Here is a 21256-nt window from a genome sequence, read left to right on the forward strand (position 1 = left end):
GAAAGAACTGGAGCATAAAGAGAATCCTCCACCTCAAATCACCTTTAAACTGCAAAGCAATAAATATGAGGGACAGGGGATATTTTCCTCATCGTAGACATTCTTAACCTATCAATCATTAAATCTTCAAAACATACTTTAAGATTACGTGGTATCCTTCGGGTCATACCCAACTCTCCCTTCTCAGAATGAGAACGGCAACATCAAGTTTTGTAAATATCTTCAATGCCTTAATTATACTACACTATCCTGGTTTTCTTACCCCCTTACACCTTTCAGTAAATTCATCATCTATGTTCTTGCTTGGTCCTCTGCTTCATTAATACTTCCTTTAAAAAAATATATACTTTGAGGTTTCAAATTTAATTTCTATTCAGGTGGCGCCCAAATCTCTCCACCTTTACTTCTTATGTGCATTCTGGTCGCATTTCTCTACGTACCCAAAAGTCAATGCCCTTTTGGTCCCCTACCACCTGCTTCAACTCAACATTTCAAAAACTAAAATCACTTATCTCCAAAATAATTTGCTCTCCCCAATTTCCTTATCACCATCAACACTATTTTCTTGATCCTGTTTTGACTCTTCCTTTTCTTGTATTCAGTAGGCAAGTCCGCATCTCAATTTTCTTCCACAATTTTTCTCACTGCCCATCCTTTGTTCCTGAATAAATGCCATAGCCTCCTGTTCAGTTTCTCTATCTTTAATTCAATCTACTTTCAACAAAGCCTCCCTATTCAAGGCTTTATAATAGCGATCATCTCGATACAAATTTGTCTGCAAGTCCTCCATAAACTCAGCCCATTCTGTCCTCTTGGCCTGATACCTGTATTTCACAATTCCTTAATACGATCCCTGTTCTAGTACTTGTCTGGTTACAGGCCCCACCACAGATGCCTACTTCAACTTCGCCTGCTGAGCTCCTTCAAACCACCTTCTCTATCAACCCCAAACCTGTCTTTTAATGGACCTCCTCCGCCACATGCTTCTCCAACTTTTAGGGCTTCATTGCTTATACCACATGCATGTTTATAGGTTGCCTGGAGAATATACTGTACTTAATTTTCTAACTCCTGGACTGAACTATTTTCTATCACCTCACAAAGACCATTTTCTAGCTCCTCAGCAGCCTAACAAGCTTTAAAAAGTTTTATTTAAATCTAAAAGATCAGTGACTTCTATTTATCTTTCTTAAACACATCTTTCTCAAGAAGGCTCAAAGTATTAGACAATACCCTATTACAGTAATCTCCATCTCTTTATATTAAAAGGCTCATAAATAGTTCATTTGACTCAGTTAATTTTTATTTAATAAGAGCAATTGGAACACAGGTGATAAATTTGGTAACTCTTAAACTGAGTTTAGCCTTCAAGTAACGTTATGAATTCTAAAATACACAAGAACCCTAATCATAGAAATAGGTAGGAAGGAAATGGTAATATACTGTCCTACAAATACCATCTGCAAAAACAGTATTAAGGACAAAAGTCCTAGATGAAGGCCAGTGCTACCTATGTCCATACTTTAATCTTCTTTAAGCAATGCCATGAACAGAACTCTGAAAACCTTTAAGTTTTCCCAAATATCCAAGAAAAGCTTAATAGGATAGTCTTTATTGCACAATACATTATCAATTCAATCTTGGTTACTTACCTTCTCCGAGCTGTAGCAGAACAGCTCATGTTTTAAGACAACTTTCCCTAACTGTATTTGCACAAATGATGAAAGTTATGCAGAAGAAGTCACAAGGTACACACACACACACACACACACACACACACACAGAAAACACCAAAGGCCAGAGTTTTCTTTCCGAGTTTATTGTGTACACACACACTTCACAGGTGTTTTTTTTTTTTAAAAAGTCTGTACACTTCACAAGACAATACAAATTAGCTACAATCTGCTAGCTACACATCAGGACATTAACATAGCCCATGACTTGTGCCCTAAAACAGGCAATTGTGTTATTCCAACTCTCTGAGAGAGATTTTCCCAGCTCATGTTGCATGGCCCAGGTGCCTCTTCTTCTGTAACTTCCACGTCTGGAACTGGGCCCACAAGCCCAAGCTCTATCTTGTTTACTTCTTTTCCATGTTCAGCTTAATGAGGGTACTCTGAGACTTCACTTTTTCATCTTCATATCTGCTTCAATGGCACAGCGGCGCCCTCTGGTACCCCCATCCTAAATGACAGGCAGACAAAGAAAGGAAATATGAGTGTGTTGTTTTAAAAAGTGAGAGAAGGTATAGGGATTTGGTTTTTTTGGGGAGAGGGGAATCAGCAGAAAAATCCAGGAAATGAGGGATGTATATGTCTTCCCATACAGTGGGCTAAAAATCACCTGGTAGTAGTTTGTGAGAGGATACGTAGTACACAGTACCTTGTTCCTGCCCACTACAGAGGTCACTGGAGTTCACCGGGGGTCCCACAGAATGACTATTAGTCATCCCACCCAGCCCCCAAATTATGTGCAAAGGAACAGGAAGAGTAAAAGGAAGGTGGGAGAGTCAGAAAGGGCAGTGGATAGGGAGATTCTTGGCTAACATACCTGTCCAGCTGTCGGTCCCTATAAGAAAGGCCTTTCCTGCAGACTGACCCTGGCACTAGTTCCCTAGCACCTCCTGACAGTTGTTTTCCATGAGATCTGGACAATCAGAAGGCTTCTTTCCATCTGCTGCTCTCTCCCTGTAGCCCAGCTCCTTCCTCTTGGGCAACACTTTGCTGTCTTCAATAGATAAAAGGTCCTATTAACCAGCTTTGCAACAGCCAGCCAGTAGCTTGGGAATCCAGTCACTGTTGCAGGCCAGTAAGAACGGAGATTATACTGTTCTGTCTGTGGTACAGGCTGAGGCCTGTAGGCAAGAGGAACTAGTGAACATTTTTGCTGGGCCAGGCCATTTTTACATTTCTAACATGCAAGGACTCTAGAATTTTTAGAGCTCACAAACACAAGTTGCCTTTGAGGCAACAGTAAGGACAAAGATGCCACCTTACGTTTGTAGAACACTTTAATTATTTTTCAAGCCAGTTCCATACCAATGATCTCATTTTATCCTCACAACATCCCTGTGAGGTAGGCTGGACAGGTACCTCATTGTATTAGTTCCATCACAAAGATGAGGAAAGCAAGGGTCCATGAAATAATCCAGGCAGTTTAAGGTCATGTGGTTTTCTAGCCTGAAGCCCTTTTCATTTGATCATGCCTCAGTACCCCATAATGAACAACACAGAGTCAGAGGGTCGTTCAATTCATGAAGGAAAGAATAAAAGTCTTTAGTTAGCTTTACTAAGCTTATCTCTAATTCCACCAGCCACTACTGTATGCAGTGGTCATTTTTATGGACATCTTTATCTTAAATTTTACTGAGTGTCTGTGCATCAGGAATCAGTCTTGCAGTTTAATGTTAGGGGAAAAGAAAAAAACTATGTGCTGAGTATCTGCCAATACGATGAACACTTTTTAAAAGCCAGCTAGTTGCTGCTGCTCTGAACAATCTTCTATTTGTAAGAAAAGAATTGGCAAAAGGTGGAGTCAAGAAACGAGGAGCAGGTGCATCCTACATCCTTATGAAGAATACCTCATTTCAGCCCAGTGAACTCGTAAAAAGTCCCTACCCAGCCCACACACACACACATGCAGAAAGACAGGAATGCAGAAGAGAGAGTTTCTTACTCAATGACCTGAATAAACAGAAGTTCATTGCCATAGTCTGCATGTTGGATTTCCCTCTGCCACCCACCCCCAGCAGGAGCTGAGAATCTCTGTGGCAACACCACCGCTTGCAGCCATTCAATACTTACAAAGAGAGAGAGAAGGAAGGCGGGAGAGCCCATGGGGACACTGTCCTGTCAGAGGACAAACAAACACTGATCAGGTTCCACGGAAACTCTCAGCCGCAAGCACCCCAAACCTCAGGACAGAGACACAAGCACCACACACACCGAGACAAAATTTTAAAACTCAAGAACAAGAGGAAAGAGATCCAAAAGCAATCTGGCCATTATGCCTCTGGAACGGGACCTGATGGTCCCCAACTGCTGCAAGCTGAGTCATTCCCCCACCTTGAGAGCACTGTCCCAGAGGAATTAGTAATCCGCTCCCTCGGCTCACAATGTCTCCCATGTGACTAGGACTTCCAGTTACAGCAGGTCTCCTCTGTTTGTATGGGAGAAACCACCACCATTCTAGGATCTATATGTACACCATTGGAATACAGAAGCCTGGCAGTAACATAAGGTTCTTTGGATGCTTCAGACTTCTAGCACTGGCACACAGGCCTTTCTTGGGCTCCTCACCTTCTCTGAAGCATCCTGTTTGCGGGTAGAATCTCTCCCTCGAAGACTTTTAGCACTGATCCCAGACTCAGATGTTTGCATAATCAACTGTGTGGCCAGGAATTGCTGCAGGGAGAAGAAACACAGTTGGCCCTAGACCTGATCCAGTGGGGAGGAATTAAAGACACCTTAGGTTTTGTAAATAGGACTTCATATAGTATCCTTCTGCAATCAGCATTTCAAATACTTCTTGACTGATTAGAAGTTTAGCATACTAAGTTTAATTCTAGTTGTGCATGCTCAAGAATTGGAAAATGCCTAATAGCTCAACTTTTTTTCTTCTTCCTTTTTTGCTATAATATAGGATCAAAATCTCTATGCTCTGAGAAAGAGAATAAAACTAGATGAATCGGGGGTGGCCGGTTAGCTCAGTTGGTTAGAACATAGTACTAATAACACCAAGGTTGCTGGTTCGATCCCCACATGGGCCACTGTGAGCTGCGCCCTCAAGGAAAAAAAACAACTAGATGAATCAAAGATCATCAAGTAATTTAAGTAACTTGGCAAACTCTGCAGAGACAGACCACATCCCTTCAAGTTCAATATCCCAAAGGGTACCTGGTAATGCAACTACATGACAGAAGCAGGTTATCTGTGATGAAAAGGGAGAGGATATTTGTTGATTGTCTAATATGTAGATACTTAACGTAATCAAAAATATACACTCACCATTTTATAAGAATTTTATTAAAAAAACTTCAGGAAACTTGCCCAAGAAAGGTAGACTATTCTCACAGCTCTTTTACCAAACAAACCAACATGAGAAAACTAACATAAATCCAACAAGAACAAAATTTCATGTTCCTAACTATTCCAAGTAAAAGCCACAGCACCCCTTCCTGACAGCAATATGAATCATTCCCTTATTTTCATTTAATCCTTGCTAAAACACTAAAGGTCCTCAAAGTACCTGGATCTGCTCCAGGACATCTCGCTGCATCTCTACAGCCATGTGATAGACATCATGGTCTGAGCTATTATACATTACAGCATTCTGGAACATCAGCATAATGTCACGCTGAAATTCAGCTGTGCTGCGGATCAGTCCATTTTCAATGTTTTTCTTAATAGTTGACAAATCCATAGGCCTGAAAAAAAAGGATTGGTAAATGGCAGCGGAGAAAGGAAGAGGACTCAACTGGATCCCTGAATATATTATTACCATATATAGGCCTTCTCATATATTCCTTCAGTCCCAACTGCCAGGATTCAAATACCAACCCCTCACCCTGAAACATGTACTTAACCCAAAAAACAAAGTCAGTCTGTATAATAAGCACTGAGAATGGTAATAACAGGGGTTAATTCTTTTAGACTATTATTGGTCATCCAGCCACTGAAATGATCAGTTTAGTACTTGATCACCTTTACTAAACTGATCTTTACATCAAAAACATTTGCTTTAAACTTACTGTCTAAAGCAAAATCCACTAAGACTGGACAATTTACAATCCAGAGAAGTCAGCATGCTGAATGGATTATGGCTTACCTCTGCACAATGCTGTGGTAGCCAGGTGCTATGTCATCTGTAACTGGCTGCAGGAAGACATTGGCATACCTGTCCAAAGAGAATAAGGTGCTATTACTGGCTTATCCTTCAAAAGCACAGGTGAGGGAACTTGACCTAAATAGCTAAAGGTTGTAAGAGCCACTGCCACCAGTCTTATATATAAGCCTACTCAGACTTTTTTCTAGTTACCAACAATGAGGAGGAGCAGGAGAAAATGTTCCTACTAACTGGTAAAGCCCGCACTCACCTGTGATTAGCTGCAGCTCTCCATACAAGCATGATGGCTTTCTTCCAGATTTTCTGTGCCTGAATAGCCTCCTGGTCCTCACTACAGACAGAACTGAAATAAAAGAAATACGTAAGTAGTTCTACCTGTTTGACAAGGCCTAAGTCAAAAACAAAAACAAAAAGCCCTAAATATTTCTTGTCAACTACAGGCATATCTCGTTTTATTGAGCTTCACTTTACTGTGCTTCATAGATATTTCGTTTTTTACAAATTGAGGGCAAGACCCTCCTCCACCAGCAAAAAGATCATGACTCGCTTTATTGCAATACTCAGTTTACTGCACTGGCCTGGAACCAAACCCGCAATATCTCCGAGGTATGCCTGCATTTGTTCCAAGCCAAGAAAGGGAAGATGAAAAAGTAAGATAAAAAAAAAAGATCCTCTCCTACTTCTCACCTTCACTGCCTTGACCTCGAAAAACTTCAGATACTCACAACTGTGAAGAAGCAGGGCTGCTGGGGATGGAGTCTGCCAGTGTGTGGGACTGCAGCGTAGCATTGTGTATGCTAAAGCCATCATCACTCTCGCTCACAGGGGGTTCATTATCCATCTCTGACAAATAGCCTTCTCCTTGATCTTCTTCCTTAGGCTCCTCTAGGCTGGCCGCTTCACTGACTCCATCTTCCTCCTCATCCTCACCTGGGGCATCCTTAGACACAGTGTGCTCCAGTTAACAAATGTAAGCACAGCTATCCAGCAAAGCGTCATTATAACATGATCTGGCTTTTGGGTCAGATCAGTTCTAGAAAATGGCCTCACACTGCTTCCTGACTGAGCCCTCTATCACTTATACTACCATCTACTTACAGACACTGATCGATGAAGTAAGTGAGAACCTGGACAAAGAAAAGACCAGGATCCTTTCAAAAGGAAGAAAAAAAAAAAAGCTACTTAAGACCAAGCTAAGAGGTGTTCCTTCTTTCCCCTGCTCTTGAGAGGAACTGTGACCCTGGGTACAAAGTTATCAAAAATAGTTTTTATTTTGTGTCTTATCTGATGGAGCAAGCTCACATCGCATTGTTTTACATCTGTTTGTTACTACTGCTTTAGTAATTCTAAAAAGAAAATTTTGGATGATTTTCTCTGGATAGTATAATTAATAACCTGATTTCTTATGTTTCCCTGGCTCTGATATCCCTATTCACTTCAAATCACTCGGAACGTATCAAAGCTTTTTGTGCAGTATATGCAAAGAAAGGTCTGTGGTGATGTTCACAAACTCTTTCAGATGGGAAGCACGTGTTGCCATCGACTGTTCTCCCACTGTGCCTGACTGTCCACTGCAGCTTTCCCCATGCAACTCCTTAACCAGTCTCATCTCAGAGAATAAAGATGCCAATTTACTGAAATTCATTAAAAAGGTCGTGCTATAGGGAAATCTAGTCACACAGCAAGAGGAATAAAGAAAAGTCTGAAATACCTTTATCTGGCTTCCAAAAATAGTCCCTGATTCTTCTTTCAATGAGTCTGCAGAGGAGAGAAAGACTACCTGAAGATTTTTCCACCTTAGCCTTCCCCTTCCTATGGACATTAATTCCCTGCAGCTCTCCTTTCCATGCTGACCTATTCTACCTCTCCTACTTGCCCACAACCCACAATCCCTCAGCAGCCAAAGCAAATGATTTCAACTTAGTTACAGAATACAGATTTCCTGGCCTTACTATTTACCTGACATTTCAAATTTGTGCTGAGACTCTCCCTCTAAAGGATCTTCAATGGGATTTGAGCCTTGTGATGGAGACAGCATGCTTTCCGGGGATGCCTGAAGACCAAAAAGAACAAATACCTTAAGTACTGGTAAATCACTACTTCTTACTTACACAATTTTATTCTTCAATGATAATAAGGCTATAGAAGAAATTCTATGTTCTACCCATGTAATATTCTAATGTGTACTGTAACAGAAAGAGGACATGTATATACCTATGCTAAGAACCGGGTCTTATATTAATTTTTGCTCCAAAAGACGCGTTAGAGCTGATGGTCCGGCTAGGTCTTATTTTCGGGAAAACATGGTACGTATAGCACTGATCACACCAATGGGCTTTAGATACATTAAACATGTCAGAACTCAGGAATGCAACAAACAAAACCAAAGGCCTAAACTGTCACTTCTTTCCTAAGGTGTAACCCTCCATCCTCCCAGCCCTGATCTTAAATACCTCGGTCTTCACAGTTGTAAGTGGAGTCTCATCGCCTTTCCCACTGGAAACTTCTGCTTCAGCAATCTCTCCATTTACAGAACTTCTGGGTTCCTCGTCTAAGTCCTGACTCCTGAGTTCTGGTGGCTCCATACTTGTGCCTGGAACAACTCCAGCTACGATTTCAGCCCCTGAAATGCCTTGTTCTGGTTCTGCAGGTTCCATTTTGATCTCAACACTGGGTTCCCTGATGTCCACCAGTTCATGGATTCCTTTGTTTTCTGATTCCTCAAAGTCCAACCTCTCTTGCTTGACCGTCAACTCTGGTGCAGGGAGAGCTACTTGCTTGTCCCGCTCCTGCTGAATAGGGTGTTCCCAGGGGCCAGGCAGAGACTGGGGATCATCATTCTCTTCACAGAAAGACAGTGCCGCTTCCACTGCCGCCACATCCAGCACTTCAGGATGATCATCCACCTGTCCCATAATACACACACTGCTGAAGTCACAGAAAAAGCCAAGAAGCCCAAGTCCCTCGATTTTGTTAGTACTAAATGAGATGGCCTAAACCTGCAGCTTCTCTCTCCCCCTTCTCTATGTAGTAGAAGCAACCAATGGACAGGCACCTGTCCTGTGTGAACCAGTAACACAGGAATGGTTGGGGAGAGGACTAGTATGTCAGTACCAAAGGGTTTTGGAACTATAGAGATGGAAGTTGGCAGAAGCAGTAGAGTTGTTTATGTAATTGTTACTACGAGAAGCAAGAAGAGGCTGAGGAGAGAAGCCTATATAGGACCCATGAGATTCTTTTGGGCTGTGCTGAATAGTTACCTTATCCTCAATGATGGCAATGATGTCTCCAACAGTTTCAAAGTCCAGCTCTTCACCTGTGTACGACACAGCAATATCCATCTTCTCAGCCAAATCTAAATCTTCCTTCCCATCTATGCTGGGAGGCTTTGATCCTCCAGAAGCCTCTGCCACTCCTGATCGGAAACATTCTTCTTTGATAGAATTGATGATCATGGAGATTTCACTGCTATCCATGGAAACAGTCACAGTATGTGGATCCCCCACAGCCTCCATGGGAACACAAGTGTCAGGCTGACTCACTGAATAACAGGAAGAGAAAATCACCTCAGAAGCTTATTTCGTACCATGTGACCACCTGGAGATTACACCAAGGCTGCAGACAGATGTCAAGTACTCATACACTAAAGCTCTGAAAAAGTTCTTACATCTACCTATGTTTTCTTCTGTTTTATCTAGAAAGTAAGGTAGGAACACATGTTCAAGCCCACTTCAATGTGTACACTTAGCCTGTTTCCCCCAGCACGTAAATGCCCACCCACTTCTTCTCACATCTTGTTTTTTCCTAAGGTTAAAGATGGCAAATGTCCATGGAGAACAGAACAGAAGCGTCTGAATTGGAGCTGATGCTCTTGGTCACCTGTCTCTAACTGAAGCTCAAGATGAAATTTTGGACCTAGAGGCTGCTCAGGGCGTGGGTAAGGGACGCACCTGGAGCTACACTCTCAGGAGTGGAGACAGCCGGAGCAGAGGATGGTGCTGGCAGCGCAGGCATCATGACAATGGTAGCCTGGGACACAGACTCTACAGGGGGTGGCACAAGTTTAACTGGAGGTTCACTGGCAACAGTAGTGAAGGAAGCAAGAGGTGTGGTGAACTGTGTAGGACCAGCTTCTAAAAGCCGGGAAAGAGTGGGAGCACCTAACAGACAAAGAGGTACACAAAATGAGGTAAGAAGGAAGCACATGTACAAGAAGCAATAGCCACTTTAAGACTCAACCAAGAAAATTTTTAGTCTCGAAGGATGAAAGCAACTCCTCTGTTGAGTAAGTTCATCATCTTTATCCTTACTTTCTCCAACCTTACTTAAGATCTTCTGCTAAGTTAGGAATGACCCAAAATACTGGAACACACAATGTATATGAAAAATGGGTGGCAATTTTTCCTCAGAAAATTAAACATAACAACAAATTGGTATGAATAAATCTGTCACTTACACTGAAGTTAAACGTGTCCACACAAATTCAATATGCCAACATTTAATATGTTTGGTATTTTGTCAAGTTTATTTTTTGGCTTTACATTTTATACTTAATTCTCACTATAGCCTTGTAAAGTATATATATTACAATTAATAAAAGAGGAAACTGAGGCTCAAAAGTTACCTATCCAAGGTCACAAAACCAGTGTGTGGTGGGCCTGAGACACAACTCCAGTTCTCCTGTTCCACACCTTAACCCCCATTCCATAGCACCCTTCCATGATTTTGCAAACCCCAGAAAAGCAGCCTCACTATTAACTTCACTAGGCCTCTCATCAATATCTATGCTGTGGTCATCCAGGGCTATCAATATTTCAAAGGTGGAATGGATTTAAAATCTGGGACACAATGCGGTTTAACATCAATGTAGCTCCAAGGTTGGGCTTTAAATCTAGGATTAACAGTTACTTAGTAACAAAGGCTAGAAACCACAAGGGCCATCAATGCCAAGCTCAGTATCTCTGAAGTAAAGTAGATAATGGAAAAGTGGTGACTTACCTGAGGCAGCAGGGGAGGCTGCAACAGTGCTGGGGGTTTGCTGCATCTCCCCACCATGTATCATGGGAAGGACCCCGCCTACCTCCAGGAGGACACCTGTACTGTTCAGGTGTCCAGAAGCCATTTCACTCTCATTTACCTACCAGGGAAGAATAGAGGTGAAGGCTACACTCAAGCTTTCCTTTACTACCACTTCCCAAAAAAAGCTCCAGCAGTTGACCAAACTTCATAAAACTAAAGTTAATATCCAAAGAGAATAATTTTAGACCCAAGGGAAACTCTAATTTTCAAAACTTTTAACAAGAGTTCTCTGGAGAAGAGAACCAAAATAACAATGGTTTCAGATACCTCAGGACCCAAGGATACTATCAACTTACTGTGTTGGGTTTTGTTTTTTGGGTTATTTTTTTTCCTTAATTAATGTTTAATTAGGAAATCTATTCCTGTTTTGAACTTTTTTTCCATGTCATATTTTAGGTCCCAGGCACTCCCTTCCAAAGTACTAAATCACCACAGCTCTCAAACACCCACAGAAGTCTCCATACCAGTCTGGGGCTAGTAGGCAGGAGGCTGCCCTTCTTCAAGAGCTCTGACAGCAGAGGGGAGGGGGGTGGAGTTGCTTTCTGTCCAAGCATCTTTTTCTGGGGTGAATCATCTGTTACTGGGGTCATGGGGGCTTCTAAGGGTGCAGAGCCTGGAGGAAGGGTGTCAGGAATCCCAGGAAACGAGGTGACTGGGGTACTCGGCAAAGTCCCAGGGGTTACCTAAGAGACAACAGAGAACCTTTATCTGACTTCTCAAACTCTGGAAGGTTCCCTACGAATCTGGATGGATTAGTGTGTCTAACTATTACTTTATTAGTCCTGAGAGGAATTGCCCAGAAACCCTCTACCCCTCCTGCTCTCAGCCACACCTTTCTTCCCCACAATTTTTTCTTTTACACTCTAACCCACAATGATCCAACCATTCTGCCCCACCTTCCTTTTACAATCTCCTTACCCACTACCAATATTATATTTACAAGGTCACAGTCCCTTATTTTAGCAGGAATTTCATAAGACTAGCACACTTAACACAATTCCTTGACATAGTCTTTTACCTATCTCTCAAAAGGTCAAAAGCTCTATGTTTTCAGGTCCATCCTTATCTTAGAGCACAAAACAAGGTAAATTAAGTCTTTAGTATTCAGCCCAAGAGAGGAAGTTGCCTCTAGGCCAAAAGTGGTTTCCTGATCACTCAGCTCTCTGCTGGCTTATTGCCCCTTTGCTGATTAATTCCTGCAGATGGAAATATACTCACCCCAGAAGTAGCCTCTTCCATAGTGGTTGCAGTCAAGTCCCCAAGTGGATAATCATTTCCTGGGGAGGCAGAATCTATAGGAGAGCGGACCATCACAGTAGGTAACCTCCGAGGGGGTGTTTTTACTGCTTGACGAGCTAGAACATATGAGAGAACAATTTCTAAGTCTTCAAGATTAAATGAATGAAACCAAACACTCCCTGACTATTATATAATAAAGGACAAATAGGGATGTTGCATTACTAAAACAGCATTATGAGTTGGACTAGAAAGCTTTAAACACTTCTACCAGTAAGGCAGGAAAACTCACCTAAGGCAAATTCTCACCCTAAGCAAACGTATTTAACTATTCAACTATCCCAAAGGTCCTTAGAGTAGGAAAGTGGTTTAAACACCTCTCAATATCCTCTTCAGCAACTTATTAAGATTCTGCTTTTAACAAGAGGGAAAGACCTCATTAGCTCACAGCATATATTCCTAGTTACAAAAGCTTAAGTCCCTCCCCTTATCCAGTGACTGAGCTAGTGTCACTTTTGACACACCTTTGACTTCTAAAATCTTAATTATGTTCACTGTCTTATCAAGCCTTTATGTCCTAAAAGATCTAGTGTGACCTGAGCAGAGCTCATTTTCTAAGTTTCTTCCTGGACATAAAAGGATGTTTTTATTCTGGTAAAAGAGATGATGACAGAGAAAAGTGTGCAAGTAAATTGGAATTAGTAAATTCTGTTACAAAATATTTTTCAACTGTCATTAGCATGCAGTACTGTAGTCAGTTGCTAAATAGTCACTAGGTTCAGCTTACCCTGATATGCAGCATCTGTAGCCTTCCTCTTTACTTCTGCCTCTTCTTCCTCTAATTTCTTTTTCCTAAAGGGGGAATTAAGGGTTAGATCCTAGCCAGCTCTAGCTCCTCCACCATTCTCAATGCCCTCAAAAGGAAATTTTTTGCCACGCTAGCACTTTCTGGATGAAAGGCCTAAAAAAGAAATCCTTATCAGCAAAACAGGGAATTTCGAGTGTACTGCTTAACTACCAGTTCTTCACCCACACAAACTAGAGCCACTTGTAAGTTAGAACAAAGTCATGTTCTCACATTGAAATGTTCCATCACATTATCTTCTAGAACTCATTGCCCCCTCCCAGCTACCAGGCCACTCTGCAGTTTTGCCCTTCCAGAATCTGTCAAGTCTAAAGGAATGACAGATGGAGGAAGTAAGCCAGATAACTCAAGGAGAGAAGGGGGTAAAAAGAGAGAAAGGAGTATAGATAGAACAATATAATATAACCCACATCGCAATGTCATTGCAAAGCTCATCCAGTCTGCTGTCCATGTGCCCAGCTTGAATTAGTTCTGCATCTCTTTTCAGCCGTCTGTAGGAAGAAATAATAGGTAGACTGGGTTTTTTAATCTGCTATTTAAAAAATTCTGAGCAGTATTAGAAGTCAGCCCCCTTTGTCTCTCCCAACCAATTGGTATCTCTCTGATAAGTACCTATATTTTTCCTGGGTTTCCTTTATTACTTTCTTTAGTTCCTCAACTCGTTCAGCAGTCAGTTTCCGAACAATGACATCTTCAACAGTTTCTACCACTTCTCCCTTTTCACCCCGTTTCCGTCTGTGGAAAATTAAAATAAACGCATACATACTTGAGTAAGAAAACATGTTTCTACTCCCATGTGCTTTCTTTGAGCTTTCTCTACCACCTAACCACAGGTAACTTCTCTTATACTTTTTTTTTTGCGTAAACCCTGTTGTTTATTGTGTGCAAGTATATACCACAGTATGGCCTCCCCCCAGCACAACCAGAAATCAACATAAAGAAACAAATATACAGTGAAAGACTTTTGTATTTAGAATTAGCCAACTGGACTCCGTGTAGGTGATCCCAATGTTGGCAACATCCAACGCATCATAGTCAGGTGCCAGGGGAACATATGTCTTCTTCTCTCCATCAGGCCTGATCCGGGTGTTGACCTTGGCCATGTCAATGTCATAAAGCTTCTTCACAGCCTGTTGGACCTGGTGTTTGTTGGCCTTGACATCCACAATGAACAAAGTGTATTGCTGTCTTCTATCTTCATGGCTGACTCAGTAGCTAGGGAGAATGTGATGATGGCACAGTGGTCAAGCTTGTTTCTCCTGGGGGCGCTCTTCCAAGGATATTTAGGCTGCCTTTGGGGCTGCAGTGTCTTGGGCCTTCGGAAGGTGGATGACATCTGGATCTTCTTTTTTGTGTGGCTGTGGACACCTTTCAGGACAGCTTTCTTTGCCTTCAAAGCCTTTGCTTTGGCTTCGGCTTTGAGAGGGGCAGGGGCTTCCTTCTTCGCTTTTGGCGCCATCTTCGTGAAAAGGTCTCTTATACTTTTATCATCCAGTAATATGAACTGATAGAAAACCAGACTTCCTCCGTAAACACTCTCCACTAAAAAGACTTAACTTAAATACCCGGCTTTGTACTCACTTTGGGGTCTCAGTGGTCTCTAGAAGTTCGGAGTACTGGGAAGCACAATGCTATGTGAAAAAAAGTGAAAATAGGATGAGCAAACCTGGAAAGGAATGACCTTTCAAAGTTCCAACATACTAGACTGAGGTTCAGAGAGGGGAGTTATATGTAACACGAGTGCTTTCTAGAAGAGCAAATTATTTTGCAATGAAATCAGATCAATGGCAAATATTTACAGCTAATATCTACTGAGTAATTACCACATGGCAAGGCACTGTGCTAAATGCTTTACAAGTATTACCTCAACTGAATCTCTAAAACAATCAGGAACAACTTTATCTCTACTTTACAAAAGAGAAAACTGAGGATCATGGCCCAAAGTTTTTAAATGGAGTCATCATACGACCTAGATCTGTCTAAATCCCAAGCTTGAGCTCTTAACTGTTACGCTACATTGACAACAATAGTTTGTAATACAAGCATATACTGATGGATTAGCAAACAAGGGAAAAGTATTCTCCTCTTCACGGTATTAAAAAAGCCTTGTGATTAAAGGGCAGGGACTGGAAGAGAACCCACTTCACATCTCAAAGACTGTTCTCAAAGAGCACTTGCTTGGGAACTTACTTTTTGAGAGAACCAGTCTGGAGGGCGGCCAGGTTCTGCAAATGGTTTGATTGCTCTGCTAACTGATACCCTACAAAATAAGAAAAGCCTTATGACACAACAGGAAAAAATACAGAGGAAAAGTACCCTGAGAGTTCAAGGTTTGGAGTAAAAACCTGCCACTGAGAAGCATACTGGAATATGTGACTATGGAAAATGACACAAGGACTTGAAAATCATTTAGAGGGAAAGAGTCATTGCTAAAGTTTTCCTAAGTGATATATTTCCTGGGTAAAGCGAAGGTATTAGAACCTAATAAAGCATCATTTCTGTTCATTTGGGAAAATATTTTTATATTGATTTTGTTTTTTTAGAAAAGATATGCCTTTTGAAAAGCAATCTGTAATTAAATATTACAGACCCAAAAAAGTATTTTTGATCCACTAATACAGCTCCTAGGAATGTAATGTAAGAAATAATTTAACGAAGGAAGCAAGCACCAAGAATGCACCATGTAGACTTGATCAGATTGATGAAATTAGATTTTTTCCTAAATGGCTGCAAGAGGTTGTTTAACTTAAGGCATTTCAACTCTAAGAAAGAGTCCGTAAAAATAACTTTGAAATATATATGATATGGGACATGTATAACATACTAATAAAAGGTGACATAATTTTCTGCTATGATGCATCATGCAACCTTTTTAGAAGTTGTAGGTATAAAGACTAAGGAACAGGCAAAAATGAAAATAGTTCCACTGGAATGGGATCAATGAAGAGTGTACAAAGGCTTCAATTGTATCTGTTTAAGAAAATCTGAAGGAAACATGATAAAATATTAAGATTTATATTCAGGTTATATCCAAGTACTGGGTACATGGCAATCTATGTTATTCTCCATACTTCTCAATGTGGGTGAAATATTTCATAACTTTAAAAAGTTTTAAAATTTTGTGTTGGAATAATGGTATCAGAGCTCCTTTCCTTTACAAAAAAGTTTACTTAACATTGTTATACAGGTAGCTATAAGCAAAAAATAAAGTTTGATACATAATTTACATCTTATACTGAGAAAAGCCCCAAAGGGATCAGATTTAAATGTTTAAAAAAATTTAACCATGAAAGTACTAGAAGAAATCACAGAAAAATTTTATAATCTCAGACCAGATAAGAACTTTCTATTTATAACACAAAATCCAGGGGCTGTGAAAGAAAACTATTAATAAACTACATTTTAAAAGTCTTAGTGTAAAAAATGTAAGCCATAGCCAAATGGCACATTGCTTTCAAAAGAATGCATCAGGGGCCAGCCCGGTGGCTCAGGCAGTTAGAGCTCCATGCTCCTAACGCTGAAGGCTGCCGGTTCGATTCTCACATGGGCCAGTGGGCTCTCAACCACAAGGTTGCCAGTTCAATTCCTCGACTCCCGCAATGGATGGTGGACAGCGCCCCCTGCAACTAAAATTGAACATGGCACCTTGAGCTGAGCTGCCCGAGCTCCCGGATGGCTCAGTTGGTTGGAGTGCGTCCTCTCAACCACAAGGTTGCCAGTTCAACTCCCGCAAGGAATGGTAGGCTGTACCCACTGCAACTAGCAACGGCAACTAGACCTGGAGCTGAGCTGCGCCCTCCACAACTAAGACTGAAAAGACAACAACTTGAAGCTGAATGGCACCCTCCACAACTAAGATTGAAAGGACAACTTGACTTGGAAAAAAATCCTGGAAGTACACACTGTTCCCCAATAAAGTCCTGTTCCCCTTTCCCAATAAAATCCTAAAAAAAAAAAAAAAAATGCATCAGACAGTTCAAATGGCTAATTTCCCCAATATATAAAGAGCCCCCCAAATTAAAGACGACTAATAAACACACGGAAAAATGGCAAAAAATCAGTTTACAGAAAAGATGTGGCTCTTTAACACATGAAGATAGTTAACCTCATTCATCACAGGATAAATGCAAATGAAAAATATGAGAAATATTTCTCACCTTTTATAACATTGCCAAAGATAAAAAAACACCTAACACATTCTATGAACCAGGGCACAGAAAACAGATACTCTGATATGTCACCAACAGGAGTATAAATTCAAACAATCTGAATACAGCACTTTGAAATATTTATCAAATTTTATAAACTCATATATTTTTTGATGCAATAATTCTTTCAGTTTATCTTTATAGCCATAAAACAAAACCATGCATGTTAAAAAAAAAAAGGGATAGATTTTCATATAGAGATATAAAACAATCTATAAAACATAGTACTAATTTAGAGAGAGGAAAAAAACAGCAGCAAGGTAAAAAAACAGTATATAACCATTTGTGCTTAAAAAAGAGGGGTAGAAAGAAAATGTATGCACATACTTGCTCATATATACAAAAGTAATGCTGGAGAAACACAAGAAACTGCTAACACTGGGAGATGAGGCACAGTAATGGGAGGAAGACACTGTACCATTTTGAATTTTGAACCTTATGACTTAGTACTTCCTCAAAAAATAAATACAATTTAAAATTTCAAAGTGTTTTATACTATTTTCCTAATAAAAATGTGACGAAATACAAAATTGCATTGTACTTCAAACCACTTAAACTGGTGGTTTGTTTAAAAGAGTTCAGTTTATAATGGGGGGTACCCAAAGAATGTATACACGACCTGTATTCATCTTTTATCAGTATATATTGAGTATTACAATTTTAATAAGTTTTTTTCTTTCCTAAAATGTATATACATTTTTTTTAATATCCTCTGTATTTGAGCTGAGATACATTTAAGTACAATCCGAGATTTATCAAATTAGTGTGATTCATTTTTCCTTGGGGTTTACCATTTATTTTGACTCAAGAACAGCTGCTATCTAGAATATCCTGGTTTCATCTTTGAAAACTTATTTTGTACATATGTAAAGTTGCAGAAATGCTAATTGTGACCAGTAATGGTGATTTGGAAACTCATTTGAATGGTTAAAGAAGTAGAGATACACCATATAAATACCATGTGTACATTAAGTAATTATAAGGCTTAAGACAATTAAAAAGTGTCCTTAGATCCTTGGGGGGGGGGGGGGAGAAAAATGTTAAAAATGAAAAAGAATGTATGTCCCGGTAGCAAAAAAGATTGGAAACTTACTATCTGGTACTTAAAAAGAAATATCTGGTACTTAAAAAGAAATATTGGGGGGCAGCCGGTTAGCTCAGTTGGGTAGAGCGTGATACTCGTAACACCAGAGTTGCTGGTTCGATCCCCGCATGGGCCACTGTGAGCTGCACCCTCCACAACTAGATTGAAATGACTACTTGACTTGGAGCTGATGGGTCCTGGAAAACCACACTTAAATAAATAAAAGTTAAAAATAAATAAATAAATATTGGAGTGTCAAGAGAATTCAATAAGCAAAGAATAGTCTTTTCAACAAATACTGGGTACTGGGACAGTAGATATCTACACACAAAAAAGACCCCTGCTTTGGAATATACACAAAATTACCTCAGAATGGATCAAAGACCTAAATGTGTAGAGCCAAAACTATAAAGCTCTTAGAAAACATAAAAATAAATCGTTTTTTAGCTATGACACCAAAGCACAAGCAAAAAGAAAAAATTGGACAAGTCAAAATCAAAAACTTTTGTGCTCTCAACGATACCAATCAAGAATGTGAAAAGACACACAAAACAGGAGAAATATTTTCAAATTATCTGACAAGGGATGTATGTCAGATAATATATAAAGAATTCTTTAAACTAAGTAATAAAAATAAATAATCCAAAGGATCTGAGCAGACATTTCTCCAAAGTAGATACACAAATAACTAAAAAATACATGAAAAGATGCTCAACAACATTAGTCGTGAGGGAAATGCAAATCAAAACCACAATGACATATTTCATATCCACTAGTATGGCTATAATCAAAAAGACAATCATGCTGTTTAACATACAGAGAAACTTGGCCCTCATTTATTGCTGGTGGGATTGTAAAATTGTGGGGCCACTTTTTGCAGTTCCTCAAAGTTAAACACAGACTTACCATGACCCAGCAATTCCACTCTTTTAATTCAGAGACTAGAAAACATATCAGCACAAAACCTCATACATAAATGTTCACAGCAGCATTAATTATAATAGTCAATAAAGTGGAAACAACCCAAATGTTCATCAACTGATGAACGGATAAACAAGACGCAGCACACCCATACAGTTACGTACTTATAAAAAGGAATAAAGTACTAATACATGCTACAATACAAACCTTGAAATTATAATGCTAAGTGAAAGAAGCCAGTCACAGACCAACACAAATTATCAAGATTTCATTTATATGAAATGTCCAGAATAGGCAATCTAGAAAGAGAAAGTAGATGAGTGGTTAAGCAAGGTGGAAAGGAGATTGTAGAGTGACTGATGGTTGCACAACTCTGTGAATATACTAAATTCTGTGAATCTACTGGGCTAATTTTATAGTCTGTGAATTATATCTCAATAAAGCTGTTAAAAGAAGTAGTGCCTAAAGGTTAGTATGATTAACTATAAGCTTCCATTAGTATAAAAAAATACCCAACAGTTTCAAAGACCCAAGAAATCAGACATCCTAGATACCTTACCAATTTTGATCTCCACTCCTCATGACAGAAGACGCTAAACACAGCTTCTCTCGGATGGACCATGGTTCTGTGGGGCCAGTACTCAGCAGCTTGTGTTCTGAAAGGAGAGAGGGCTTACAGGCAACCACTGAGACCCTAGTTCTAAGCCTCAAAGGGAAACCTAAACACCTAATACAAAACATCCCAACTTGTACGGACAAAGTGAGCTACTATCACCAAATATTGATTTTTCACCTCGCTAGTAAAATATCACCACTGGGGTGGTACCTATTCACTGCGTGTGAATTGCACTCCGAGCATCTGGCAAAATATTTTTTGTTCATGACTACTCTGCTTTATATATATAAAAAAAGAAAATGTCAGATTTAAGATAAAGCTGTATTTCCGAATGGCTCAGTTTTAAGAATACGTACCTACTTTATCCCCATTTGAACACAAGGGTTTTTTCCCCATGATTCCCAGCGGCCACTCCCCTACTGCCCCGCCTCCTTCTTAGCATAAACTTGTTTACTTTTTTTCAGTAACTCACTACCCATCCCCCCTTTAGTCGTCGGGCCTAAAAGACATTTTCAATCCATGAAACCGAGGAAAATGGCTGAGATGCAAGAAACGCAATTTCCCCAGTGGCAGAAAGGGCTCTTGGTTAAAACATCCCATTTCTGTGGAAGACAGGGTACGGGCCTCACAAACGTTGGTCAGAATATGAATGGCTCTCGGAGATATGGGCTGCTCCGTACGGCTCACAACACGTCTTCGTCTGCACGCCCGAGTCTTCCAGAGCACCTTTGTCGCTCACCCCACACCGCTCCCAAACATACAAGGATTCGCTGAGCTGCTTCTCTCAAATCTCCGCGGCCTCCCTGAGAAACAAGACCCTACAGTTCCGGACGCCCCCAAACATTGGCCTTCACAACGCCGACGAGCGCAGGTCGCTGAAGACCATGGGCTCTCTGGAAAATCATTTATCCTACTCCCTAAGCGTGTGACAGAAATCTAGTGCCTGGCCTCGGCTCTACAAAGGCCTTCCACGCAAAAGGAGCGCAGATACTTACTGCCCGTTCCCGCCGCCATCTTGGTCTCGAAGTCTCCAACCCTCGAGGACAGACAGCCTGGTAAGGCGGAAACCCGAAGAACTCTGGGCAACAGAGTCCGGGCGTTTGCTTGCGCTGCTTCCTGGGAAATGTAGTCCCCATCCGTCACCCCGAGAAGAACCAGCCCCGTAAACCAGTTCTCTTTTGCGCTCCTGGGAAGGAATGTGCTAAAGAAGGACAGAGGATGGCGGCTGAAGCCTCAGGACTTCCTTTTGGGTTTTTAGCAAAGAAATGCCTTACGGTTCAAGAAAAACTGTTAAGCGGGAATTAAGTGACCCAACCCCAAACTCCCAACAGTTGGTAACCCGGACCCACTTTAGAGTTGAGAGGTCAAACCGGAACAAAGTTTCTTCCAGTCTCGCCTGCCCC

General features: G+C 40.7%; 1 protein-coding gene and 1 pseudogene across 10 annotated transcripts; both read right to left on the bottom strand.

Annotated features, from left to right (window-relative positions):
• Positions 1-1798: 1798 nt before the first annotated feature.
• On the bottom strand, positions 1799-20988 carry LOC109451813 (bromodomain-containing protein 8). Of its 10 annotated transcripts, none has more exons than XR_012489789.1 (22): positions 20849-20988; positions 19797-19893; positions 15215-15284; positions 14606-14655; positions 13637-13759; positions 13435-13515; positions 12947-13011; positions 12142-12278; positions 10843-10981; positions 9795-10004; positions 9105-9385; positions 8298-8750; positions 7804-7897; positions 7556-7602; positions 6570-6784; positions 6095-6187; positions 5827-5895; positions 5248-5425; positions 4299-4403; positions 3804-3848; positions 2551-2854; positions 1799-2184 (listed from the first exon to the last, which is right to left on the bottom strand). XR_012489789.1 is itself a non-coding variant. In XM_019740325.2 (22 exons), the coding sequence occupies exons 1-22, from the start codon at positions 20865-20867 to the stop codon at positions 2125-2127; spliced, it is 2850 nt and encodes a 949-aa protein (XP_019595884.1). In that variant the 5' UTR covers positions 20868-20987; the 3' UTR covers positions 1799-2124. The 10 variants fall into 10 exon arrangements, 9 of the variants coding, with proteins under 9 accessions (XP_019595884.1, XP_019595887.1, XP_019595886.1 ...); XM_019740325.2 differs by lacking the exon at positions 2551-2854 and adding an exon at positions 11388-11606 and having other exon boundaries at positions 20849-20987; XM_074313578.1 differs by lacking the exon at positions 1799-2184 and adding an exon at positions 11388-11606 and having other exon boundaries at positions 2689-2854.
• On the bottom strand, positions 13816-14599 carry LOC109451815 (large ribosomal subunit protein uL23; annotated as a pseudogene).
• Positions 20989-21256: the final 268 nt, after the last annotated feature.

The sequence above is a fragment of the Rhinolophus sinicus genome, linkage group LG10, assembly GCF_036562045.2.
Source record: "Rhinolophus sinicus isolate RSC01 linkage group LG10, ASM3656204v1, whole genome shotgun sequence".
NCBI lineage: Eukaryota > Metazoa > Chordata > Mammalia > Chiroptera > Rhinolophidae > Rhinolophus > Rhinolophus sinicus.